The 26,370-nt window shown below is 54.9% G+C and overlaps 3 protein-coding genes across 5 annotated transcripts in view; 2 read left to right on the top strand and 1 right to left on the bottom strand.

Moving 5' to 3' along the window:
* Fibcd1 (fibrinogen C domain containing 1) overlaps window positions 1-9,249 on the top strand; it is a 33,802-nt gene extending 24,553 nt beyond the window's left edge. The window contains exons 5-7 of the mRNA XM_041675216.1: window positions 535-631; window positions 4,959-5,138; window positions 5,560-9,249. Of these exons, the coding sequence (XP_041531150.1) occupies window positions 535-631; window positions 4,959-5,138; window positions 5,560-5,819 (537 nt within the window). The 3' untranslated portion in view covers window positions 5,820-9,249. The remainder of the gene's footprint in view (window positions 1-534; window positions 632-4,958; window positions 5,139-5,559) is intronic.
* Window positions 9,250-12,926: 3,677 nt separating this feature from the next.
* Window positions 12,927-13,325, top strand: LOC121462511 (pyroglutamylated RFamide peptide). The gene has a single exon (XM_041674115.1). It carries the CDS (start codon window positions 12,927-12,929, stop codon window positions 13,323-13,325), a length of 399 nt encoding a protein of 132 aa, XP_041530049.1.
* Window positions 13,326-18,457: 5,132 nt separating this feature from the next.
* The window catches only part of Abl1 (ABL proto-oncogene 1, non-receptor tyrosine kinase), a 131,158-nt gene continuing 123,245 nt past the window's right edge, over window positions 18,458-26,370 (bottom strand). For all 3 annotated transcript variants that reach the window (XM_041674326.1, XM_041674327.1, XM_041674328.1), the window contains 3 exons: window positions 25,637-25,726; window positions 25,043-25,207; window positions 18,458-21,709 (listed from right to left, as the gene is read on the bottom strand). In XM_041674326.1, coding sequence (XP_041530260.1) covers window positions 20,019-21,709; window positions 25,043-25,207; window positions 25,637-25,726 — 1,946 coding nt within the window. In that variant the 3' untranslated portion in view covers window positions 18,458-20,018. The remainder of the gene's footprint in view (window positions 21,710-25,042; window positions 25,208-25,636; window positions 25,727-26,370) is intronic.

Genomic DNA, 26,370 nt, shown 5'->3' with positions numbered 1-26,370 from the left:
CATACTCCTTCCCCCCCCTTGTCTAACTTTCTTTGTCTCTTTTAGTTGAGACAGCATTTTGTGAAGCCCAAGTTGACCTTGGATTTTTAGCATAGCCACAGACGACTTTGAACTTCTGCTCTTCCTGCCTCTGCCTGCTACGGCTGTGCCTGGCGTAGGCAGAGACAAACCCCAGAGCTCATGCGAACATTTTGCCAGCTGAGCCACAGCCCGAGCCCCTGCCCTCATCCCATGGCAGAAGGGGGCTGGGCCTGGGAGCTGAGGCGCCCCACCCGCCTGCCTTGCCATAGTGACCCCTTGCAGGGACATTCCAGGGAGCTGTGGTGGGCCAGTCAGTCCTGCCTCTGGCTAACACAAGCTCCTGAGATCCTGATCTGCTCCATGTCCCAGAGCCAGGAGCTGTTGAGGGAAGTGGAAGGCCTGGTCCCCACCCACGCGCTCTACCTGTGGGCAGCCTGTGGGAAAGGGCGGGAACCTAGGGGCCGTGGGTCCTGAGGCGGTGGCTCCCGTGCTTACCTTCCCTTCCCCTTGCAGGTGTTTCAGCGCCGGGAGGACGGTTCTGTGAATTTCTTCCGAGGCTGGGAAGCATACCGGGAGGGCTTTGGCAAGCTCACGGGGGAGCACTGGCTGGGTAAGTGTCCCCACGCTGGGCACATTCCATACTCTACCTGCTCCTTGCCTTTCTGTAAATGGATCCCATCCCAGTCTCGGGAGGTTCAAGAGATCAAAACCATGAGAATAGAGCCAGCTAACTGAAGAATATTATACAAGTGGGTCCTGCAGACAGGAGCTGTTAAATATGACGGGGACAGTTGGGTGGAGTGGCCCTAACACCCAGGAGGCAGGAGGACCCCAAATCCAGGCCTGTGCTGGCCTTAACCTTCAAGACCAGCGAGAAAAATAAAAATAACACCTACACATGATGACTCATGTTCGTAACCCCAGCACTAGAGAGGCTGAGGCAGGAGGATTGCTACAAGTTTAAGTCCAACCTGGTGTGCATAGGATTTTCAGGCTAAATGGTGCAACATATTAAGACCCTGTCTCAAAAACAATAGTAATAAAAAAAACCAATAGGCCAGGGAGATAAGGCAGCAGATAAATTACTTGGCCCCAAGCCCGAGAACTGTCGTCCAGTCCCCAGGACGTTCCTGTGGAAGAAGAGGGCTGGTTTCCACAAATCGTCCTTTGATCTCCAAGTGCACGCTGAAGTGCAAACTAAACACATGGGAATCGGAAATGGGGAAGACAGAAGAGGCAGACAGATGGAGGATGCCTAGGCTCCCTAGTCCCCCGCCCAGGTGGGGAGCGGCAGTTCCAGAGACCCTTTGTTTGAAGCAAGAAGCCTTGACCTCTCTGGGGACTATCTAGCGGCTCCCTCAGCCCTTGGTGCGTGCAGGGGCCCCATCTCGGGTGTTAGGAGGGCTGGGGCTAACCAAGGCATTGCCCTGCCCTCAGAGTCAGCAGTAGTCATGTTGGGGATGCTGAGTGTGCCACCCCCAGCAAGTGGCCAATCCACTCAGCACTTTCAACTCCATACACCCCCTGAGGGGCCGAGATCCTGGGTGGAGGTTTCCCCACGGGAAAGGCAGGACCCATGGCAGGGTGGAGGAACACGGGTGCCCGTAAGTCAGTAGCATGCTGACCCACAGCATGGGTTAAGTCCGTGTTCCTTGACCAGGGCTCTAGAAGGGCAGGACCCGCCCCATCCTGGTGACAGATGGGGACTCTCTGTGAGAAGAGGGCACACACCATTTAGATCATGGTTGGAGTTTACTGAGAGCTCATGCCACACATGGGTCCCTGGGGCCTCACACCAGCTAGGAGAGCGGTTCTCTTCCCATCATCCCCTTCTACAGACGATGAACCTGAGGTTCAAGAGGTGGGGCCACAGTCCCACTGGATAAGCTGGGTATGAGGAGCCGAAGCAGGCTCCAGGGGAAGTGTGGCATGCTCTGATGATATTTTAGAAGGGACCGTGAACACGGTCGGGTAGGAAACTCCTCCTCACCCACCCCAAGGAAAGGAGAGAGTGGTGGCAACCAGTTAGAGGCCTTGTTCCCACTTCCCGCCCATAAGCTTGGATCAGGGTTGGCGCCTCACTGCTCACTGGCATCTTAATTGAAATCTATCAGCAGCTGCAGAAGGTGGGGAGGAAGCATTTAAGCAAGGCTTTGATTAGCTCTGTAGACGAGGCGCCCTGACAAGAATGTCAACTGGGAGGGCTCCAGCCTCCCCGTGGCCTCACCTCTGCTTCTCTGCCCCTCGGTCACCTTCTCATTGGGGGCTTCCCCTGTTCCTATTGACTTATGGATGCTCTTTATATACTGTGGCTATGGATACACACCACACATTCGCTCCCATTAATTTACCTCTTAGCTTTTCCCACACTATTGTTTATTTCCTGAAGTTTTAATTTTTGTGTGTGTATGTGGAGTGGGTGTATGAATGCAGGTAGATGTGTATGTTTGTATGAGTGTGTATGTGTGTGTGTGCACGCGTGTGCGAGATGAACCTCAGGTGTCATACCTCAGGCACTACTTACCATGTTTTTAAATCTCATTTCTTTGTTCTGTTTTGTATTTTAATTTAATTTTGTTTGTTGCGATTTATTGTGTGTGTGTATGTGTACACTCACATGTAGGTGCCACGGTGCGTGTGGAGGTTGGGTGATAACTTATGGGAGTCAGCTCTCCACTGTGTCAAGGGATTGAACTCAGTTGCCATGCTTGGCAGCCAGCACCTCTACCCACGGAGGCATCTAGTCAGCCCCTTTGTGTGTGTGTGTTGTGTGTGTGTGTGTGTGTGTGTTGTGTCTTAGATTCAGCTCTTTGAGCCTTAGGGTGACCGTGTGTTACTGGTATTGGGTCCTCTGTCACTCTGGGGGACAACTGGGCTGCCTCAGCTCCCAATTCATTTGCGTTACTGTGTGCACAGGGAGTCAGAGACATGGCAGGCAGAAATCCCAGGTCATGGAGAGCTGGAGCTTCCTGAAGTAAGACAGGAGGCTGAGGAAGGGAGGGAGAGAGCACTAAGAGAGATGAATCTCAGAGGCCCTGCCCACTGCTAGCAGCTCGCCCAGCAGCCCCAGCAGGCACTAGTGAGCTGTGTCCAGAGTCCAGTACTGTTAACCCCAGCTGACTGCAGGTCTCTGAGCCCTGGTGACCATGTAGTGATGGGAAAGGACATCTCTCAGCACCCCTTGGGAAATGCAATCTCTCCTGGCTGGGCCTGAAGAAAAGAGTCTGGGCCCTTCTGCCTGGGTTCAGATCCCAGCTCTGCTGCTCACCAGCTGTGTGATCTGGCTGGGGGACTCCACCTCTCCGAGCCTTCCTTCTCTGTCCAGTACAATAGGGAATCATTGTGCCTGCCTTGCTGCGTCCTTCCCCGCACCAGCCGGTTCTGGGCAGCGTGCAGTGGGCTCAGTCACTGGCCGTGCTGAGGTTCTGTAATTAAGCCTGTTCTGATGGTGCCTGATTGATCACTATGCAGGAGGTTCTTAGAATGGTGCCAGCTTCCGGGTGGGGACTGTTGTCACTGCCCCCTGCTGCCTGCTCATCTATCCATCAGCCCCTCTTGCACACAACAGGTGTGCAAGCCGTGCCCAGAGAGAGAGAGAGAGAGAGTGGCTTGCCTGGACGCCACCGGCTCTGGGATGGCAGCTCAGGCAGGGAGGCAGGATGTGGTGGGATTGCCTGCTCTTGCAGCTCCCAAGCCTTGCATCCTGCAGGTCTGGGCTGAACAGAGTCAGCAGCTCTGAGCGGGGTAAAGAAGGCACAGGGACCCTGTGATGGGCTCTAGGTTGCCTGGCAAGGAGACAAGGCTGAGCCGAGAAGGGTTCACAAAACTGCGCACACAGTAACCCAAATACCGGCCCATGGGGAGGGGCTGATGGATCGCCTTAGGCACTGCGAACCTGTGAGGTTTAATTAAATGCCCCCCTAATCAAAAGCTGATCGGGAAGGCAGGGAAGTGCCCTGTTTGTGGGAGACCCTGGGATGACCCAAGGGCCAGCGGGCAGGGAAATGGGAGGGAGAACTAGAGGCAGGGAGGAAGGGGTGGGGCTGTGCAGAACCAGGACCTGGGGAGAGCAGAGCAAGCAGGCGCTGCCTTCGCTCTGTGAACTGAGAAATATCTATTGAGCGCGGGCCACACCAGGTCCCACTGTGCCTACCGGGGTCGCAGCAACGGATGACTGCAGAGTTGTGTTTAGGGAACTAAACTGGCAGGGAAATTCACAAGGAACCAGCTAGAACCAGAATGATGAATGGGAGAAGAAGAGGGTGCCTGGGTTAGTACGGTAGGCCAACCACCTTCCTATGGCTGCACGGGATGGTGACAGGGTCATGAGGGACGGTAGAGAAACAGCACGTGCAAAGGCACAGAGGCCAGGTTTGGGTGAGGGTACCACCACCCCTGTCTGAGCTTCAAATTCTGACCAGCTCTCTACCTGTTGTCACCTCTACAACTGGGGGACAGTGGAGATGGCTCGGTCAGTAAAGAGGACCTGAATTTGGATCCCCAAACCCATGTAAAACTAGGTGCAGTGGCATGTACCTGTAATCCTCGCTCTGAGGAGGCAGAGACAGGCAGGGGGCCCTGGAGCTCTCTGTCCAGGCAGCCAAGCTGCGTCCCTGAGCTCCAGCTCCAGTGAGAGACCCTGTCTGGAACAGAAGGTGGAGTGGGACAGAGGACACCTGGCATTGACGTGTGCGAGACGCCAACACACACTGCATCGGAGAGCGCATCCCGCCATACAGTGAACACAGAAAACCAGGCGTGACAACTAAGTCTCCTGCTTCTGCCAAAATCATGCCTGTAGGGAAAAGGGAGCGGCCCAGAGCGCAGAGCGCACTTGGCAGCTGTCCTGATCATAGGCGCCCAGCTCCGTTTGCGTGGGAGGGGCATCCCCTGCATCCCTTGACTTGCTCCATCTTTCTCCCCCTTCCCCTCCTCAGGGCTCAAGCGGATCCATGCCCTGACCACGCAAGCAGCCTATGAGCTTCATGTGGACCTAGAAGACTTTGACAATGGCACTGCCTATGCCCACTATGGGAGCTTTGGCGTGGGCTTGTTCTCTGTGGACCCTGAGGAAGATGGGTACCCACTCACGGTGGCCGACTACTCGGGCACTGCAGGTGAGGCTCACAGTGCAGCAGGGAGAGGTGGCCTGCTGGGCCTTTGCCCTCTGGGGTCGGGATCTAGATCGCAAGTCCTATCGGGACTTCACCCCACAGCCCTATGGAGCCTGGGTTAGTTCCCACATTTCCACATTTCACAGAGCAATGAGCTGAGTCCGGAGCCGGAGCCGGAGCCGGAGCCAGGGGATTCCTGGGGTTGGATTCTGTGGGGCCTTAAGGTTGTAGAAGAGACCTCTGGGCTGGCTTTCCTCAGAAGGAATGGAGCGTCAGAGAGCTGGGGGGAGGGTAGAGGGAGCCTGGACACGCTGGAAGGCACGCATGTGGCAGGGGAGCTGCCTGGGTACATATGCGTACCCAAGCTCGCACGGCGGGTGGACGGTGCTCTGGGGCCTCTGTCACCTCTGTGGGTACCATGCAGGTGACTCCCTTCTCAAGCACAGCGGCATGAGGTTCACCACCAAGGACCGGGACAGCGACCACTCGGAGAACAACTGTGCCGCCTTCTACCGAGGGGCCTGGTGGTACCGCAACTGCCACACATCCAACCTCAATGGCCAGTACCTGCGTGGTGCTCACGCCTCCTACGCCGACGGTGTCGAGTGGTCCTCCTGGACTGGTTGGCAGTATTCGCTCAAGTTCTCAGAGATGAAGATCCGGCCGGTCCGAGAGGAACGCTAGGCTGGCGCCTGCCCAGCCCTGGTGTCCTCTGGTTATGTCCGGTCCCCGCACATCTCACCCCATGCCCGCTCCATGCCCTCCATTGCAAGAGCATTCTCTGCCCTCCTGTGCATGGCTGCTCTTCATTAGGGATGCCTTAGGGCCAGCCCTGACACTCAGCTCCCAGAGCCAGGGGCACTCCTTCGCAACCAGGCCGCTATTTATCAGCTAACATGATCTCCCTTCTATCAGTGGGACTGGCACTTGGCAACCCCAAATTCCACCTGCCCAACTTTGGCCCTCGTGCTGTGCCTGCTGCCTCCTGGCAGGGCAGCACCCCCTCTCCCCTCACTTTCCTTGGCTTCGTGAGAACATCAAGAGCAGGGGTCAAACAGCATTCCAGACCTTGTGATGCCTGCCCTAGCCCCACTCCCTCTGGGCCTGGAGACCCCACCTCTTATCAGACACCCTGAATAGCTGGGGCTGAACATTGCTTGGTTTTGTCTTGTGGACAATTGGCCTTGGGCACAGTTGTCTACAAAGTTCAAGTCCTAAGACCGAGGCCAGCCCTATAGGTCACCCTTCCCTGGGCCTCTGCAGACCTGAGAGGTTTCTATCCTGGCTGCTTTCAAAGCTCATCTGCTTTTTCCCACTGAGACAAGGTCTATCTGGCCCCCTGCATGACAGCCATGGCTTCTGTCCCACTTTGCCTGCCTCTGGGGCAAGGGACTGACCCAAGCCAATGAGAGCCTCTTGGGGTGGGGCTATGCTAGACTCTTATGCTCTGCTAACTTCCCTGGACTGCCTCTAGTATCCTCCCAGAAGCCCGAAAGTGGAAGCGAGCAAACCCGGGGACTCAACAGGGCCTAAGGCTGCCATCTCTGCAGAGAGGCTGCCCCCTGCTGGTGATGATAGGTACTGCCATCAGGGCCTAATGGGGCAGGAGACTTGAGGCAACAAGCAAGTTGAACACCTGGACCTGCACCCCACTACTGCCCCCTACAGGTGATCTCCCAGGAAGGCAGGCTGCAGCCCCAGCCCTGCTTGGCAGCTGAGTAGCTTCCACGTTCTGTGGGAAGCTTTGAAAAGGCTGGAAGGTAGGATGGCAATGGTGACCCTCCTCTGGCAGGAGAACGGGACACCGGCAGGCAGGCAGGCAGGCAGGCAGGCAGGCAGGGAGGCAGGGACCCATGCCCTTCCCTTCCACCAGACTTGGAGCAAAGCCTGAATCCCACTGCTCAGTCCCTCATGTTGGGCCTTGGGTCTTCTGTGAGGGTCAAAGCCATCTTAGGTACTGGACAAGGACAGTTATTGCTTACTTGGTCCCCAGCTGGTGACAAGAAATGTGGGTCCGGCCCAAAGTTAGCCAGAGTTCTGACAGGACAAGGGACACACAGGGAAGTCCCTTCTCGTTCCCTCTCTGTCCCGGCATCGAGTCTCATCGCAGAGGTGGGGCCTGGCAGACACTACCCACCACCGAGGCCGGTGCTGATGCTGCCGCTGCTGCCAGCCGCCGCTGTCATTGCTGCTCAGAAGTGCTGAGCACTTTCTGATGTGTCATCAAACAAACTCCCGCGAGTGTGATGTTAACGGACTCACAGATGTGAGCATGCGAAGGAGGCATGGGCTCCGGGCCAGGGCTGGGCTGCAGAACACAGGAGCTGAAGTCCATCCCGACGGGGGCAGCTGGTGACATGCATCCCTGTCTGGTCACACTGGAGACAGTAGCCCTTCAGAGCCCGACCACTGCCCTGGGGATACCAAGTTCTCCTCCAGGCCAGGCGGGTACTTGAGGGGGTGTGGCTTTGCCAAATTGTCTAAGTGGGCCCAAAGCCCCTCAGAGTGGGAGAGGCCAGGCCAACAGGCCTGCCTTCACCTTCCTTGTGTACACCCTCCAAAGGCAGATGAGATTGCTGTCCCACACACTGGGCCACAGCCTCCATCCCTGGTTTGAGTTCACCGGTCTAATGTCTGTGCAAGATGGCTGTCAACCGTGATCAGAGTGCCCACAGGAAGCAGGAATGCTGGGAAAACTTTTGGGGGACAAGTGAAGTCCACCACTGACACACTAGATAATGGTTTGATAATTGGTTTGACAATGGAATTGTCAAATTGACCCGAGTGAGTCCCATGATGTCATTTGGCCAAGCCACACTGCTTTCCTTCTGGGGCAGGGTCTTGGCAACATGGCTGTCTCAACTGCAAACCATCAAAACTTTTTTCCGAGCCTAAGCTGACTCCGTGGATTCCACTGAAGGCCTCAAACCGGCTACACCCGTGTCATGCCAATGTTACTTAGCCAGCACGCCGCGAGTGGACAGCGCCTTGTCCCCCCCCCCCCAAGCCTGGGCTGGTGGAAGATCAGGTTAGAGCCGTGTGCCTCTCCTGTGACATCAGTGGCTCATGTGAGTGGGGACTAGTGTTTGCTGGCAGAAGTAGCATCATCGATGCCCATCGCTTCCCTGTCCCCTCATCCTTGTCACCTCTTGGTTTTGCACGGGAGTCTGTGGCCATGGTCACCACAGGTCCTGTCCCCAAGGAGCACTCCTGGGAGAGAATAGGGCCTTGGATGACCAGAAAGTCTGTGAGCAACAGTGTGACCTTCCAGCTCCAATCAAGATGGCTGGCCCTGAGGCAGGAGATGTGGACAAGGGGCAAGAGCAATGACCACGGCTGACCTAATCCTGTGCTATGATTTGAGGAGCAACATGCTGGCAGAAGACTCGCAGAGCCCAGAACTGTGCTAAACAACACGGAACCAATGGTCTGGGGGCCTCCGAAAGCCTCCGTTTCTTCATCTGCCTTTGGGGAAGGCTCTCCGACCCTGTGGTGGCCCCACCACTGCAGGGATCCATCAGTCCAGAGGCCTGGGGTCAGGCTGCTGTGGAACCGGGGTGGGGGAGGGGTCCAACCTGAGTCTAGCTGTGATGAGCAGGGCAGGTGTTCACGTCGGTGGGCGGGCGCAGTGGGGCCCTGGGGCTGGGGTGGAGCTCTGAAGGTCAGAGCAACACTCCATGGGCAAATGGAGCGGGGCCAATGCTACTTGGGGTGGTGTGCACTTGGCGTCTTGTGTGTCCCTGTCTGCAATAAAGTCTTGTGGTGAGCCAGCTCCAGCGTTCACCTCTAGTCCTGTCCCACTCAGTGCCGCAGCAGAGCCAGGCAGACACTCAGTGTTCTCGGGCCACTCTGTTTGGCTTATCAGGTATGTGTGTGCTCTCGGTGGCTAGGCAGAGACAGCCAAGCCTGGGGTGCAGGCGAGGGTACCCAGCAGGGCTGTCTGAGAGTCTGGGTCGCTGGTGTTGCTGTGGTGGTGAACGGCCCCTACAGGGGATGGGTCTGGGGCTCTGAAGAGCTGGCCCTCCGAGAAACTAATTATTGCTTAGCTCGACTCGAGGCTTCAACTTGAGGCCCACCCAAGTTATTTCATGAAAGGCAGTGCTGAGTGCCGATGCTGGAGGAGCTGCTTGGTGAAGGAAGACACCAGCAAGGGACAGTCGGACATCCTCACTCCTGCACTGTGGGGGCGTCCTGAGTCCAGGTCCACCAGACCCTCATCATCCTGTCCACTCGGCGCTCACTCCAGGTCACGGGGCTGGAGGACAGAGATGGGGTTGCCTGAGGAAAGGACACAGAAACCCATGGTGGTTGTCTCCGTGTGGAGACACAGCACCCAGGTGGGGGCCTTGCCCTTCTAGCCTGCTCCCTGACACTGTTAGGCCACTGTCGTGATGTTTCCCTCAGCTGGACCATCTGGATAGGTCTTACTAACCCAGTCACGGAACTTTCTAGAGCTATCTAGGAGCTTGGGGACACCCCTCCGACAGGATACAGTACTGAGGGGAGAGAACTCCCCAAGGCTCTGTGGGGAGTCGGGGGGCCTGTGTGGTGGTGAACGCCTGTGGGGAGGGCATCCTGCTGGTCATGTCATCCTTAGGGCTTAGTGGGTCCACATGACCTTCATGACATGAGGACTGCAGTGACATCATCAATCTCAGAGGGTCACAGCTGCCTGAGATGGCAGCTGGATGGACTTTCAGGCTGGGTCCTGTTCTGGGAGGGAATTGTGTAGCTAAGTTCAGATGAAGCCAAGGGCCTGGGGCTGGCTCAGTACCTGCAGGGCACAGACTGGCTGTGGTGAATGTGCCCTCTCAATCCAGTCCCAGCCCTCACTCCATGTGCAAGGACAGGTCAGGGTGTAAGCGATCTCAGATGGGCAGGATCGGAGCTCTGTGCCCTCAGGGCCATCACCCAGGGAGCCTTAGAACTTTTTGGAAAACTGCTTCCTGTTCTACTTAGCCTCTGACCTTGGTGAGGCCTGTGCTGCCCGAGGGCACCGCACGCACCCTCAGCTCCAGCCTCCACACTGCCCTGGATTTCGGCTGCTGGCAGAGTCCATGATGGCAGACTGCGGCTGAAGAAACTGGGCCTCCAGTTATCAGAGACCAATGTTGGCAGGAGCCCAGAAGTGGGCCTAGAAAGTGCCCCGGGAGTCTGGCCAGCCCTCCCAGCCAAGACTTTGACTAAATCAAACTTCTGAGCTGGCTTCCCTGCCTCGGAGGCACAGCATGACATGGGGGAACCCAGTCTGAGCTGAGGAACAGGTTGGCCACCAGGGGTCCTGTCTGGAAAGGGTTCATCCTACCACAGCTGCTGAAGCCTCATCTGACAGTAGTCACCAGAAGAACTGGGCTGAGTAGTGCCCTGGAATGGGTAGTGGCCAGACATAGTGGGCGGTTCCCAGAGGGTGTCTCTGGTAAAAGGAATGGGCCATGGAAGGGCAGTGACACAGCCTCCCTAGACACACACTGCGGTGAGGCCAGGCCGGTAAGAACAGCGCCCAGTCATGGAGTCTGCAGAAGAGAAGCCATGGTGTGTGGTGAGGAGTGATGGTGAGAGGCACCATGACCTCATCACCCGCCATATGCCTTTGCCAAGGTCCACACCTAGCTACCACCATGCCCTGCCTCCCAGCCACCGTGACAGCTACTAGGGAGGTGGGTATTACCACACTCAGTTGGGGTTCAGAAGGGCAGGCCCCGTGGCTTTATGTCAGGATGCACAGCCAAGTCTGGGGTATGTACAGACATCAGGGACAGCCCAGCCACGGGGCGGAATGGTGAGAGAAGCACGCACCATCCGTGTGGGACGGACTGGGAGTAGCGCTAGGGCTGAAGCCGGAGAGGGGCTGCTTGGTTCTGGGTTCTGTCCCCTGCCCCCTCTGAAGAAAGAATTCCTGTCCAGTTTCACCTCTCCTAAAGCTCTACCTCATCTTCCTACAGAAGGGACTGGGTATCTGTGACCCTCCCAGCCCCCCAGCAGTGAAAAAGGTCGCCCTTTCTGCAGGGAGACCACAAGGACAGCACCACAGGATTCTCGAGGGTGGGCACTGATGTCTCCACCCAGGTCTGCAGGGTCTGTGCTCACAGCTCACGGGCCATGATGCCCTCGCCAAAGGGCACTGCCTGCCACTTTCGTCGGACCACATCCTGTCTGCATTGTGTCTTTGTCCTGTGGCCCACACTGCCCCCGCCTTCACCACCAGCAACCCCAAAGGAATCCTAGGGCCAGGAATGTACAGCAATCAGGCGGGCTGGGGCCCATGACACCAGGGATCTGCATAAAGCGGGGAAACCCCAGGGCCATGCCTGCTGGACCAGGACCCAAGTAGCTCTGCCTGGCACTGGGGCCAGGGATCCACCTGTTCTCCTGAGAGCAGCCCGCAGCACAGTGAGTACAGCAGGGGACCCGAGGGTGGGCGCTCCAGGTGACCTGGGTGCAGGCAGGCATGGCACCTGGAGCCACACGGGGGGGAGGGCGGATCGTGGGAGACCCACAGCTTCCCCATAGCTTCATCCTGTGCGCAAGTCCCACCAGTACAGGTCAGCGCTAGCTGCCAGCAAGGAAGCATTTGTCTCTGAGGACAAAGACAATTCCTTGGTCCTCACGCATGCTATAGGGAAAAGGGAATGAGACATGCCTGTCCCCTGTGGGGGACGCTGTCCAGCTGTCCACTGGGGCCTGAGGAAACCCCTTAGCAGCAGCAGGCTGGAGGCTACTCCAGCCCCTGGGGACCAGGGGGCTTAGCAAGCCAGATTTGGTTAGGAAGCCAGGCTGCTTTTTGTTGTTGTTTTTGAAGCTTTCTGACTGAGCTCACATCTTTGAAATGTTTTCAAGGGAGCTGTTTCTAAAAAGAACGCTCTCCCCCTTCTATTCCAGCTTCAGGGGGCTCCTCAGAGGACGAGCCAGTGGCTCACCCACGGTCACTGCAAGACAGACTTCCTCTATGAGGGAGTTCCCAGCAAGGCAGAGGTGTGGGGGCACCCAGTGACAGTGGGACAGTCATGGGGATACAGAGTGATGAGGATCCTTCAACTCAGATCCCTCCCTTAGAAGGCTGTAGGATCCCGCAAACCCTGTGCCTCTGAGTCCTAGGAATTGGGGGTGGCATTCTGGGTGGTGGGGTGGATGGCTATGTGCAGGAAGCAATCATTTCCCTGAGGCCAATTGAGTCCCGAGCCCCCACTCCAGCTGTGTGGTGGGGTGCAGTTTGCTAGACAGATAAGCAAACTTATCTTGAAGATAAGCTCATTCATGTGGGTAATCCTTAGCCCTAAGCCTGTCCTGTCCAGTGAGCTCAGTAGGTGCTGGCTGTCCCCATCCCTGTCACTGACTCCTCCCCAGTTACACAAGGACCACCAGGCCCATTTCCCTGTCCTGAGTTACGGAGACAGTGGGCTCTCCCAGCAGACCAACTAGACCTGTTCATTATCAAGTTGAAACACGACTGCTTCTCACTCTGCCCATGGCCCAGGAGTCAATAATTATAATAGAAAATTGAACCCAAATGCACACAGCCCTGAGGGCCACCCGGGTACCTCTGCAAGCCAGCTGGCAGCAGTTGGCACGCCAGTACTGCGCCACCAAGGCAGGCAGATCCTTGGCGGCAGGTGAGTGAGAAAAACCCTAATTGGGACAGCCAGCTCCTGCAGTGGCGAAGAAAGGCCAGTCTCCGAGGCTAAGCTGAGCCGGCAGCTGTCCCTCCAAAGGCTGTCACGGGAAACCTGGAGCCAGGGAGTACATGAGACCAAATGCTGGCCACTAACCCCCTCCTCTCCTTCCTCCGCTCAGATGAGGAGCCTCTGCTCTTTGCCTTACCTCCTCTTGCTGCCACTGAGTGCCTGCTTTCCCCTGCTGGACAGAATGGGACCCACAGACGTCGGTGACGTCGGAGCCAAGATGAGCAGGGTCCACCTGGCTGAGGGACACAGAGCCCACTCAGTGCGAGGTCTTTCCCCGTGGCCGAGAGTACCACAGCCACAGGCCTTGCTTGTGGTGGCCAAGGAACTGCAGGCCTCGCGCAGGGCACACACCGGCTTCCGCCTAGGGAGGCAGGATGGCGGCAGCCAGGCCGCAGGGTTCCTGCCCACTGACTCAGAGAAGGCCAGCGGCCCCCTAGGCACCTTGGCAGAGGAGCTCAGCAGCTATAGCAGGAGGAAGGGAGGCTTCAGCTTTCGCTTTGGCCGGTGAGGGCCTTTGTGGACTCTGCCTATCTGTCCACTGTTGCCCCTGCCCGCCCCCGCCAGGACCCAGTCTCGGAGACAGCAAAGGCCTATCATATTGAATTAGTGGTAGATAAATGTATGCGCAACTTTTTATTTCCAACTTTGCTCAAGTGAAAAATTTGGATGGTGTTAAAAAATAAAATAAAATCAAAAACAAAGAACAATCATCCGCTCCTGGAAAAAAAACCAAACAACCCACACAAGGAGAGCAAATGTGTCTTGGTTATTAAGGCGAAGGCCCTTGTCCCAACCCACGGCTCAGGCTGCTGCCTGGGTCGGCCACCCTCTTTCTCCAGTGGTCTGACAGCGGAGCAACCCCAGCCCCCAGGGGCAGGGCACTGGGGCTGTGAAAATGACTGGCCTCTGGCTCTGTTGCTCATTTGATGGTAGGTGGGCTGCGGGATTACCGCGGGAAGTCAAAATCCCGACGGCCCCCACAGGGACGCTGGTGGCTGACATCTGAAGCATCATGAGAGAGCACACTCCGCTGTGTTAGAATGTGGCTCTGAGAGTTACAAATGATGGGGAGAAGAGAACCCACCCAAACACAAACCTAAGACAGCAAGTGTGCTCTCCACCCCATTAGCACAAGATGCCTTTGGCAAGAAAGCCCCACAGCGGGCAGCGGCGGCACCAAGCTGCCCTTCCGATGGCCCGCCCAACCCCTCCGGCAGCCCATCCCCTCCGGCAGCTGGCCTTGTCCAGGACAGTGTTTGCCAAGTCAGGGGCCTCGTGGGACCTGAACTTGGAAGGGATGGTTTTCTGCCAAGCAAGGCTGAATTTCAGATACCCAAACTAGGAATGTGCTGTGTGTATCTTCTGAAATAAAAGTCGTAACAACTACAGCACCATAATGGAATGCCGGCCTCCTCCTTCCGGGTCCTCTGGGCCCCAGAAACTTCTTTTCTTGAGCTCCTGGAGCCTTCACTTTGGGGAGATGGAAATCAGGCTGTCTGTACCCCGCACGCCTCTCCTACCAGCCCCTTAATTGGCAGCTGGGCGAAGGTACAGGGAGAGACGGCACAGGCTGTTTCCCTGTTCACTTCCCTGCTCCTTACCTATGTTTCTTAGAATTAGGAGTGGGGGGGGCTGACATCTCCACCTGGCGGGGGCTCAGTCTGGGCTGTGTGCAGCCTGGGGCCAGGCAGAGCATCCCTTTCAAAGGCTGCTGAGTCTCCTACATCCCATCCCAGGTCAGACACACCCGTCAGAAGCAACTCACTCCAGGGCTGGCTGTGACTGCTGAGATGAGGACTTATATTGATGTTTCCATGGCAACATCTCCCCTCCTCCTTGCGAGTGGCGGCTTGCCCCTGTTCACAATTGAATAATTTTCCATTGAGCTGTCACAATTAATTGGTAGATTTTTATTAGCCTTTTAGAACCACACTGGGCAGGCCCAGCTTGGCACCTCACAGTATTCCGGTGTTTTCCGTTCTATTGGTGACTTACGTCCCCAGTAGCAGCTCTCAGTCCTCAGCAGCCAGGAAGCCACTTCATTAAGGCTGACAGATAGGAGTCACAAAAGAACCGTGTTGACTGGGGAGCATGGCTGGGATGTGAGGTGAGGAGGGAGGCCGGAACCAAACACCTGACGCTGTGGTACACAGCCTTCCCCAGAGCTCACGTTAGGCTCCCGTGGGCCTTGTGCATCCTAGGCTGCAGTCACAGGGACAAGGCAAAGGCCCCAGAATCTGTGGGGCGCATCGCTCTGCCTTCCCCACCATCTCAGGAAGACATAACTGAGGGCGTGTCCAGCAGAGGGACGCTGCTGCTCCCTTCTGAAACATGATGGGCACTGACAGGCTCCCTGGGTCAGTGTCTGTGAAGGCAGCCCCGAGACACAGGCCATTGGGGTTCCACCCAGCTCTCTCACCTGCCAGGGATGCCGGCCCTGCTTTAGCCTGCCTCAACCCCTCCCATGGCTCATTCATACACATAGGAGACAGAGACAGACAGACAGACAGACAGACAGATCACCAGCCGGGGCGGAAGGGCGGGCACCCTGGAGCCAGGGCCCTGGCCCTTCTCTTCACTCACCAGGTTGTATATTGCCCACGAGACCCAGTGACCTGCACGCTCACTCTGTGGGTAGGTGCTGGCTCTAGCAGACCCCCGTGCATGGTAGGCAAGCTCTCTACCACTGAGCTGTATCCCAAGCCTGGCAGGCTCTTAATTTAGCAGGATTAGATTAACCAAGATGGAGAAGACTGAGATGAAGGGGGAGGCCTTCAAAGGAACGAAGCTGCTGTCATTACCTTTAATCATTAAAAGAACCAACACAGCTATTTTTTTTCCCAGCTTGCTTGTACATTGGAGCTCAATAGCCCTGAAAATCAGAACTCTCAGCCTGCTGAAGCATTGATCTGCTAAACCAACTCGCCTATGTGGTGCTAAACTCCCTCTTTAACCCCCTGCCCCCAAGTTTCTCACGCTCCGGCAAGGTCTAGGCCCTCTTCTGTCCTCCTGGGAATGAGGAAATCACTATTCTACAGACTGGGGAAGGGGAGGCTCTGGGAAACACCACCCCAAGTCAGACTCAGCCCCAGGCTGCTCACCCGCTGGCCTTTGCATCTCCAGCTCTCAACCTCTCTGTCTGTAGCTGCTCACTGTATTTATTCAAGACACAAGCAAGAGACAGGCGTAGCGGTGCGGGCTTGTAATCCCCATCCTCCGGAGGCTAACGCTGGAGGATCAGAAGTTCAAGGCCAGCTTTGGTTTCAGAGTGAGGTGGAGGTAACCCTGGACTAATGAGGCCTGGTCTCAGAGAACAAAAAAATGAAAGAAAAAGGCAAATCTTCCCCGTGGTGTGCACATCTACACGTTATTAGCTGCTAAAATGGGTGGAAAACGTCCATCCATATTTTCCTTGTTTGAAATACTAATTAAATGCTTAAGGAAGAAAAAAAGAAAGGCCCAGGACAGCTAGATGCCCATCCTCACCTGCTCCAGTCCAAAGAAACCACAGGAGACCCACAGACTCCAACCTTGAGTTTCTGGTTACACCATGCTCATGGTCTGTAGGCCCAAGTCCCAAAGACCCTGGGGCTGGGGACAGAATCCCAGAGGTGTCTGATTGCAGAATTAACATTAGCTGGACCAGGGGCTGGGTCAAGAGACGAAGTGACTAGCAGGGATGAAGGCAGTACCAATGATGGGGTGTGGCTGGGGGTCCCACTTAATGTCATCTGTGTAAAACCAGACTTAGAAACGACTTCCCAGGGGGCTGATAGTGCAGTAAGTACAGTGCCTGCCATGTAAGCATGAGGCCCTGAGTTCAAATCCGCAGCACCCATATAAGACCTGGGTGCATGTCTCTAATCCCAGTTCTGCTTGGAGGTGGGCGGAGTGGGTGGTAGTAGTTGAAGTAGATCCCTTGAGCTCATTGGCCAGCTAGCCTAGCTAACTGGTGAGCGGTGAGCTTCAGGCTCAATGAGGATGCCTTGAAAAATACACTGACAACAAAGGATGTCAACTTAACATTGACATCCGTCCTACACACACACACACACACACACACACGCGCGCGCGCGCGCGCGGGTGGGGGGCTTCCTTAGAACACTGGAGTGGGATGGCATTGAGTTAAATCTGGGTCTGTGAGGCCAGGTCAACCAGTTTCCTGTTAAAGATCCCAGCCGGCAGGGTGCTTTCAAAGAGCAGGATGTAGCCATCCGTACTTGTCTACCAACTACCTGATCTGGTAGATACAAGCTGTGTGGCCTTGGCTAAGCTGCTTCACCTCTCTGAGCCTCAGCGACTCTGCACCTCAGAGGACAGCACAGGCATTCCATGAGGTGACTTGGCATCTGCAACAAGAGCTCAGGTGGAGACCTGTCTCTGCAGCACAGATGCTGCTTCCAGAATATGTGCCTGTTCCAGGAGTAGGGACACCCAGTAGCCAGCACTACCTGGCCTCCTCTCCTGAGCCTGACATGTGCAGTAGGTCTTTCTGTACCCCAGAACCCCAATGCAAAAAGCACGACTTCCTAACTTCACATGTGTGGGCAGAAGTCTATCATTTCTGCTTGCCTTTTGTGTACATACTCATGAATGCACGCACAGGCACCATGGTGCACACGTGGAGGTCAGAGGACAACTTGCAGCAGTCAGTTTGCTCCGCCCACAATGTGGGTCCCAGGGATTCAACTCAGAGGTCAGGCTTAGTAGGTGTTTTGCTCGGGGTGCCATCTTGCTGGGCCCCCAGAATGGGCATGTGCAAGGGAGCGTTTTTCTGGGCAACCCACAGCTATTAGATTCCAGAGAGCATCTGTGACCTAAGGAGGTCAAGAAAGCCAGTCTTAGTTTCAGAGGACATGTTAGGACCTTGAGAGATTGGAAGTGTTTTATGCCCCAGGCGGAGGTGACACGTCTCACCTCCCGTGGCCTCACGTGAAGCACTGAGAAAACTGGCCGGCAAGTACTTGCCTGAGGCCATGGGAGGACCATGAGCCGTCCATTTCATGCACAAAGGAGCAAGTGCTAGTAATGGTGACTGTCCCTGGAACCTTCCACTGTCCCTTTCCGGCTGGCTATAGAAAACCAGCAGGAGGGTCGGTGTCTAGAAGGCCGCTGGCCAACTCGGAGCCCCTTCCCTCATTTGTAACGCAGTGACAGAGGAGAGCTGGCCGTGTGGAGGGTTGCTGGGGTGGCAGGGCACCACATCCATGGTCCCCAGCAGAGGCTGTACTAAAACACGACTCCCCAGAGCCTGCCGGAGGCTCTGCTTCCCTCAGCTTCCAGTCATCCACTTCCTCTTAAATGTGATAGCTGGCACCTTGAAGCCACACAGCTGGGTAGCTAAAGGCAGGGCAGAAGTAGGCTCAGATACGGAGACATGCCAGGGAGGATTCACCCCGCCAACAAGAACCTCAGAGCTTACGTCTCTCCTGCTCCAGGTCTGGCAAAGGATGCTGCCACCTTCTGTGAGGCTGACCAGAGCTGGGCAGCTGGTAACTGTGCCGAGGACACAGGGTGGCTGAGACATCCTGTTGGTGGATGGCAGCCAGTATTCTGTTTTATGACAGCCAACTGTGTTGTGACCCTTTGGGACATGAGGGGTGGCAGGGATGAATCACAGACCAAGCAATCTGTCAAGAGTTCTGTAAACACTTATTTATTTAAAAAATACTACAGAGAGATTTGGATTCAAAAAACAGAGTCATATACAGAAACAAAATGTACTGGACTGAGAAAAAAGGAATGCCATTGGTGTGCCAGAGGGGCACAGTGGCAAACTATTTACATGTCATTTGTAAGAGAGCATGTCTATTAAAAAAGTGTAATACCAAAGTATAATGCAAAAAATAGTGGCACATCATGTCAGCAATGACAGACCGGTACCTTGTGAACATGGTGTCAGGGCATGGGGGTGTCTGGGTTTTCAAGGCTTCTGGCAGTGTGGTACTGCCTCCCCTGGGCTGCAGAACAGCTGTTGGAGGCAAGGAGGTGATGTGCTGAGGACCATGGAAGAACCATCTAGAGGAAGTCATCTCTACCAGAAAATACAACCCGAGTCTAGGTGACGGTGTGGGACTGGGGCCAGCACAGAGCAGCGCAGCGGAGAGCAGGAGTAGGGAGTGTGGAGGTGGCTGGGCCTGGCCTGGTCCAAGCCAAGGAGGGAACCCTGCTCTTTAGCTGGCTGCTCTGAGTCACAGTCAAGGGGACACAACCTGTCTGTGTGCTCACCTCTGGCCTGGCTGCTGGGGAAGGAAGACGTGCACTGGCTAAGCCTGTAAAGTCTATCCACCCCAGCCCGTGCTGCGGGGCCTCCCAGGACACTAGGCTAAGCCCTGTTCTCGGTAGTTAAGCAGCAGTTCTGAGGAGCAGTCAGGGCTCAGGAGAGCCCTGGGCCTGCAGTCATTCCTTCCTATCTGTGCCGAGTGGCTGCTCCTTTCTGTGCAGAGCTTTGAAATGCTCAAAACCACCAGAAAACCAGACCCTCGTCATCAAGGCAAGGACCAAAGAGGATGGGCCTGACCTCAGGAGCAGGGAAGAGGAAAACAAATGCTCACAAATTCCGATCTTTAGGGCCCCCTGAAACCCTAATCTTGGCTTGGCCAATGAGCGACTGCCACCCATGAAAGAAACTCAACCTTGCTACCCATGATCTGCAGGGCGCACTCTGAGGAGATAAAGAACAGATGACAGACCACACTGCCGCAGCTCTAGCTCCAGCACCCACCCACCTGGGTCCTTGGCTTTAGCACCTCATGACCCTCAAATCAACAGCTTCCTTCACATGAGAAAACAATGAGCGCAGGCTCTCTGGGACAGGTCCTAAGCACAGGGGCTCCCATGCCTCGGTGACCAGGTGCGTCAGAGGAGGATGTTCTGCGAGGACATGGAAAGGACAGCCCTTGTGAGTACTCCCAGTTGACCTCAGAGCCTAGTGGTCTGGCAGGCCAGCTGCAGTCTTCAGAGCAGGAGGCCCACACATAGGCAATGAAAAAAAGTGGCTTACAGTACCTGGGCTGGGAGGAAAGAACAGCTGGTGCATAACACAAGTAGAAGGGCCGATCACATCAGGCCCTGGCTCTGCCTGATGCACTGTAAAGCTCCTGGGCCAAGATGCCAACTCCCCAGTCCTCTGTCCCCCATCCTTGCAGGCACAAAAGCCCCATGGATTGCGGCATCTCTGGCTGGCATGCACTGGCTGCTGCTACCTCCGTACGATGTCGCTGATCTCCTTCACAGAGCTAAGCAGCTTGCTGAAGTCCTGTGTGGCAGCTGGGCCACTGGAGGCTGTCGCAGGGCAGATCTGCAGCTCTCGGAGGTTGTTCTCCAGCTTGTTGATGGCCTCACGGAAGGCAAACTTGTTCCTCATCTGTTGGATGGAGTCCACGTAGCTCACACAGAATGTGTACAGGTTCTTGCCAGCCTCCAGCACGGCACTGTGGCTGGCCATCTGCTCTGAGTTCCGGGAGATGGCAAGGCACAGGGCCTCAGTGCTGTCCAGAACCACACCCTTGGTGATGGTGCCGCTGGCAATGCGCTCCGGCGGCTGGCGGGTCTTTCGCAGAGACACGCGGGTTGATATGAGTGGGATGAAGGCGGCAGAAGACGGCTGGTCCCCGGGCACGGATGAAGGCGCTGATGCTGTGGCGGGTGTGGGGACCGGGCTGGTGGGGGTCCCTGGAGGCTTACTAGCTGACTGGGGCTTTGGCACGGATGGGGGCACAGGCTTTCTTAGTCCTTCTCCAGGCTGGCCAGCCTTGGTGGGGTCACTGTTCATAGCATCCACAGCCGGACTTGAGCATTTCGTCTTCGCAGCCCCACCTCCCTCCCCAGGCACTTCTTGGCTGGGGCTCTGGGCAGGCTTTCCGGTTCTCCCTGAGGAGGCAGGTGGAGGTGGTGGAGCAGGCTTGAGCTTCGACAGCCGCCCCTTGTCTCTCCCTGGGGACTCTGAGCTGTGCTTGTGCCTCCTTACTCGGGTCTCCTCAGAGGAGGCCTTGCTTAGACCCACTCTGCTGCTGGGGGGTGTCGGCTCAGCAGCAGCAGGAGTCCCCGAGGCACTGCCCTTGGTGGCCTCTTCCTTGTGAGAGAGGCCAGAGGAAGGAGAGGCAGTGACCTGCCGACGGAGGAGTTTGGGAGTCAAGCTGGGAGGGCTGGAGCCTGGGCTGGATTCCATGTCCTTGAAGACTTCATCAGCAGCCTCCTCGCTCTTCTTCACCAGCCGAGGAGGGGGTGTCACCGTGCCTCTGGCCACCTGCTCAGACCTGGTCTCACTGGCTCGTTTCCGAGGCAGAGCTGGCTTTTCGCTTTTGTGCCCCCCAAAGGTGGATGAATCGAACTGTTTGCTGGCAGAAGGCAGGTCCCGAGGCAGGGTGACTGACCGCCACTCTGTGTCCCTGGCCCCATGGGGCATGCAGGAGGCTGAGCAAGAGCGCAGGAATCGCTTGCTGGAGCTGATGCCACTCTCCTCTTCACTGGCAGCCAGACGGCTGCTGGTCAGCGTGCTGGACTTTTTCCACAGGTTGGGAGAACGAAAGCCCGAGCTGCCTGGCTCCCGGAAAGCTCCATTGGGGACACCAGCCCCATTGCTGGCCTTTGGGGACCTGGTAGGCTCTGCTGCATCTGAGGGGGTGAGAGCTGGTGGCCCATTGCTGGTTTCCCGGCCATCATCCTCACTGGCCCCTCTGCGTTCTGGCTGGCCATCCATCTCCCGGAAGGAGCTGCTGCGCTTAGGGGGTGTTGGTGCCATTTTCTTCTTCTTCTTAATCAAGGCACTGAACAAGTTGGTCTTTTTGTCCTTGGGAAGAAGGCGCTCATCTTCATTTAGAGTGCCATCTGGGGGCCCACGCTCTTTCCGAGGAAGCAGCGGTGACACGGCAGGCTCACTGTCCAGCACATCTGAAAGAGAGGAAGCATGAGCAAGAACTCCCTGGAAATTCTGTGCTCAAGGCGGGCCGACCCACTGTGTGGGGGGTCCTCACAGAGCTTCTGCACCCCAGCTTCCACATTCACCAGAGCTTGGCCGTATCAGCAGCTTATGCCATGAACATAGTCACTGTTGGCAGAAGCACAGGTCTCGCTCCCCAAACACAGAGGGACAAGGGCTGAATGAGCCTGCCTTCCTTATCCTGAAACCAGTTAATGATGTGGAAGCCCTCAAACATCACCCTCTGGTCAGCAGAAACAACAATGCCAAGTGTCAGACTGGCTGAGGCTCCTGAGGTGTAACCTGAAGAAGAGGTCAGACATCCATCCCATGGGGCCTGACAATCAGCTGCTGGGACGGACGGGAAAGAGAAGCTTTACAAAACTTCAAGCAGGTATTTTAAAATATGAGTGATGGTTCACAGATGCCCTTGTGTTGTCAGGCCGCTGTAGGAGGCTTCCCTCAGCCTTCTGGACAGAGACGGAGGGTGCACCTGTCTCAAGACTGCAGAGGACCACCCTAAACTTTAGTCCAGCTAAAGAAGGGGGAGAGATCCTACTGGGTCACAGAGCCACATAAGAACACAGATGTTAGGGACACTTCTGGCTTACCAGGAGATGACCTAGCAAAACACACAACCCTGCTTATACCTGCTTTTCTAAGCAGATCTCCCATGGTAGCCCGTGGGTCCCACTGTCAGCGACTTGACAGCATGACAGTCAAGGGGATGAAGGCGCTGCCTGGGGTGCACAGCCAAAAGAGTGAGGAAGATGATGTAGGACTTTGACTATTTGGACTGTTTTTTTTTAAACCATGAACACACATGTGCATGCACATGCCGTAACATCCATGTAGAGGCCAGAGGGTAATCTTCCAACCTTGCTGTGTACACCAAGCTAGCTGGCCCTTACATTTCTGAGGGTCTTTCTGCAAGAGAGCTGGTATTACAGATACGCGCTAGTACATGAACGTGCAGACTGGAACTCGGGTCCTCACAGCTGCTCAACCACTGAGCCACATCCTCAGTCCTATGTAAACCTTCCAAATACACACCCTTGCACTTGTGTGTGCTGTGCCTGTGCTGGTTAGTTTTATGTCAACTTGACACAGGCTATAGTCATCTGAGAGAAGGGAACCTCAGTTAAGAAAATGCCCCTGGAGACAGAGGCAGGTAGATCTTTGTGAGTTTGAGGCCAGCTTAGTCTACAGAGTGAGTTCCAGGACAATCAGGGCTACACAGAGAAACCCTGCCATAAAAAACAAACAAACAAACAAAAAAATCCCAAGACAAAAACAAAAAAACAAAACGAACCTCCCCCCCTCAAAAAAAGGAAAGAAAATGCTTCCATAAGATTGGGTTATACACAAGTTTGTAGGTCATTTTCTCAGTTAGTGATTGATGGGGGAGGGCCCAGCCCATTTTGGGTGGAGCCATTCCAAGGCTGGTGCTACCGAGTTCTGTAAGAAGGCAGGTTGAGCAAGTCAGTAAGCAGCACCCCTCCATGGCCTCTCATCAGCTCCTGTGTTGGGGAATATTATTTTAAGGTGTCTTACTTTTGTTTATGCTGTATTTGTTTAACTCTGTGAAGCTGTGATACTGTGCCTGTCTAAAACACCTGATGGTCTAATAGAACGGCCAATTGTGAGGCAGGAGCAAGGATAGGTGGGGCTGGCAGGGAGAGGAATAAACAGAAGGAGAACCGAGAATGAGGGGAGCGAGAAGAGAATGAGGGCCAGCCATGCAGTCACCCAGAGTAAGAAGGGAAGAAAAGTATGCAGAAATGGAGAAAGATAAAAGCCTAGAGACAAGAGGTAGTCAGGATAATCTAAGAAAAGCTGGCAAGAAACAAGCCACACTAAGGCCGGGCATTCATAACTAAGAATAAGCTTCCATGTGATGGGAGCTGGGTGGCAGACCCCCCAAAAGTCAAAAAGAGTCCGAAAACAACATACAACACTCCTGCATCAGGCTCCTGCTGTTTGAGCTCCTGACCTGACTTCCATGATGATATAGAAGCATAAGCCAAGTTAAACCCTTTCCTTCCCAAGTTTCTTTGGCCATGGTGTTTCATCGCAGAAACAGTAACCCTGACTAAGACGATCTTTAAAGAAACCTTCATCAGGCGATGAAAGGAGACAGAGACAGAGACCCACATGGGAGCACCGGACAGAAATCTCAAGGTCCAAATCAGGAGCAGAAGGAGACGGAGCACGAGCAAGGAACTCAGGACCACGAGGGGTGCACCCACACACTGAGACAATGGGGATGTTCTATTGGGATCTCACCAAGGCCAGCTGGCCTAGGTCTGAAAAAGCATGGGATAAATCCGGACTAGCTGAACATAGCGGACAATGAGGAATACTGAGAATTCAAGAACAATTGCAGTGGGTTTTTGATCCTACTGCACGTACTGGTTTTGTGGGAGCCTAGGCAGTTTGGATGCTCACCTTACGAGACCTGGATAGAGATGGGCAGTCCTTGGGCTTCCCACAGGTCAGGGAACCCTGATTGCTCTTCGAGCAGATGAGGGAGGGGGACTTGATCGGGGGAGGGGGAGGGAAATGGGAAGTGGTTGCGGGGACGAGGCAGAAATCCTTAATAAATAAATAAATTTAAATAAAAAAAAATAAAGTACTTTATGTGTCGTGTGGGTTTGACCATTCAACTTCTCATTAGTATGAGTAGAAGTTTAAAAAACACAACTGTAGATTCCTCTGAGTAAATACCCCTTATGAGTCCCTATCAAAACCAAACTTAGTGCTGTAGGGTCCCATGCAACCAGTCCCACGACCCATCAGGCCATGCTGGGAGCCCCTGGGAGCCTTTATGAGTACCATCCCCCAAAGCTGACTTTGGTGGGTCTGCTGGCATGCAGGAAGCTCCAGACACGACTGCTAATATCATCCCTGCACATCTCTAGGCACCTTCTGACCCAGCCCACTGCCCTAGCTGAACCTAGGAAGAGTGTAGAAAGACACTCCGGAAACTACAGGGAGCTCCACACTGAGTGACTCCCTGTTTGGCTCAGTGTTATCTGTTGCCATGCATGTCCTGAAAGATGCCCACAGCACTGCGAAGAACACACGGATAGGTGGGTGTGCTTCTTGGCAGGCACCCCAGTTTCTTGCCTGTCTAAGCAACTGCTGAATGGCTCCCCCCAGGGAGAATGGCAGTGCTGGGCAAGAGCTGGATCCTCTTCTCCAGGGCTGGAGCACTGACAAAGGTCTGCTGTTCTCTGCCAGCTCCACTGACAACTTCCTGCTCGCCTACCCTGGCTTGAGGGGTGAGAAAGGCATGGACGTACCGCTTTCTCCCAGGCCCTTCATGTGGAGAAGTTCAGGGGTGTCAGGTGCGTCTTTCTGCTCAGCAGCTCTCCTGCACGTCCTGGTCTTGGTGGGTAGCTCTGGCGCCTGCAGCATGCTGCCAGCAGCTCCTCTCATGCCCCGCTTCCCCAGCTCCTTCTCCACCTCTAAGGATCACACACACAATCCAGCAGTCATCAGCAAAGGTGATGCCTTGAAAGGAACTCTCTTCTTGTTTTTTTAATTTTTTGTATGTGTCTGGGTGTTTTGCCTGCATGTATGTCTGTGCACTATATAGGTGCAGAGGCCAGATGAGGGTATTGAATCCCCTGGGACTGGAGTTGTGAGCCACCACCATCTGGGTGCTGGGAACTGAGCCCAGGTCCTGTGGTCACTGAGCTGTCTCTCTTTTTCTTAAGGTCTATGCAATTAGAGAAAAGGGACACAGATGCTGAAGAAACAGCACCACCATTGAAACGCTGTGTAGAGTTCTGGTCTCTCACTTGGTCTGGGTACTTTTAAAGGAATGAACTAAAGGCCCGTCTAGCCCCAATTCAACCTTTCAACCCATTGCATGCCCCCAAGAGGTACATTACCATCTGAAATACTGGACTCCTGGAACATGGTTTCAAAGGCTTGGTGGATTTCAGCAAAGGAGGGCCGGTCAGAGGGATTCCACTGCCAACCTGGACAGGGAAGACCCACGTCAGAGCAGAAGGAAACACTGCTAACAAGCCAGGACTAGGACTAGCCACACCAAAGAACAGTCTGGACATGACAGAGGCACTCCAAGCCTGCTAACTGCTGATGTCACGGCAAGTTAAAATACCAAATGCTATCATGTCCTATTATAGATGTGAAGAATTTGAAAGGCGCTAAGCAGTGGTGGCACAAGTCCTTTAATCCCAGCACTTGGGAGACAGAGGCAGGCGGAACTGAGAGTTGGAAGTCAGCCTGGTCTGCAGAGCAAGTTCCAGAACAGCCAGGGCTACACAGAGAAACCCTGTCTCAAAAATCTAAAACAAAATAAAACAAACAAACTTTGCACCAACAGTCCAGTTTTTAGAAATATTGGGGTTAAGTGTAGCAACACAAGGACACTTCTCTGCCTTGCTTATAATAAACACAGGACTATAAAGATGGCACTTGCTGCCAAGACTGATAACAAGTTTGATCCCTAGGATCCACATAGTAGAAAAAGAAAACCAACTCCTGCAAGTTGTAAGCTGTGGAATGGACAACCCCATAAATAATAAATAAATGAATAAAGTTAATTAAAGCAAACAAATGTGCAAAACAGCCAAAAGCTCATCATAGGAGGGCAGATGAG

This window comes from Microtus oregoni, unplaced genomic scaffold (assembly GCF_018167655.1).
Source record: "Microtus oregoni isolate MIOR12 unplaced genomic scaffold, Mior012 000025F_ref0000491, whole genome shotgun sequence".
NCBI classification, from domain to species: domain Eukaryota; kingdom Metazoa; phylum Chordata; class Mammalia; order Rodentia; family Cricetidae; genus Microtus; species Microtus oregoni.
Note: the sequence above shows the minus strand (reverse complement) of the source record. Positions and strands in the feature narration are given on the sequence as shown.

Coding starts and splice junctions, on each gene's coding strand:
- LOC121462511 (XM_041674115.1), top strand. CDS start 12,927: ATGAGGAGCCTCTGCTCTTTGCCTTACCTCCTCTTGCTGCCACTGAGT.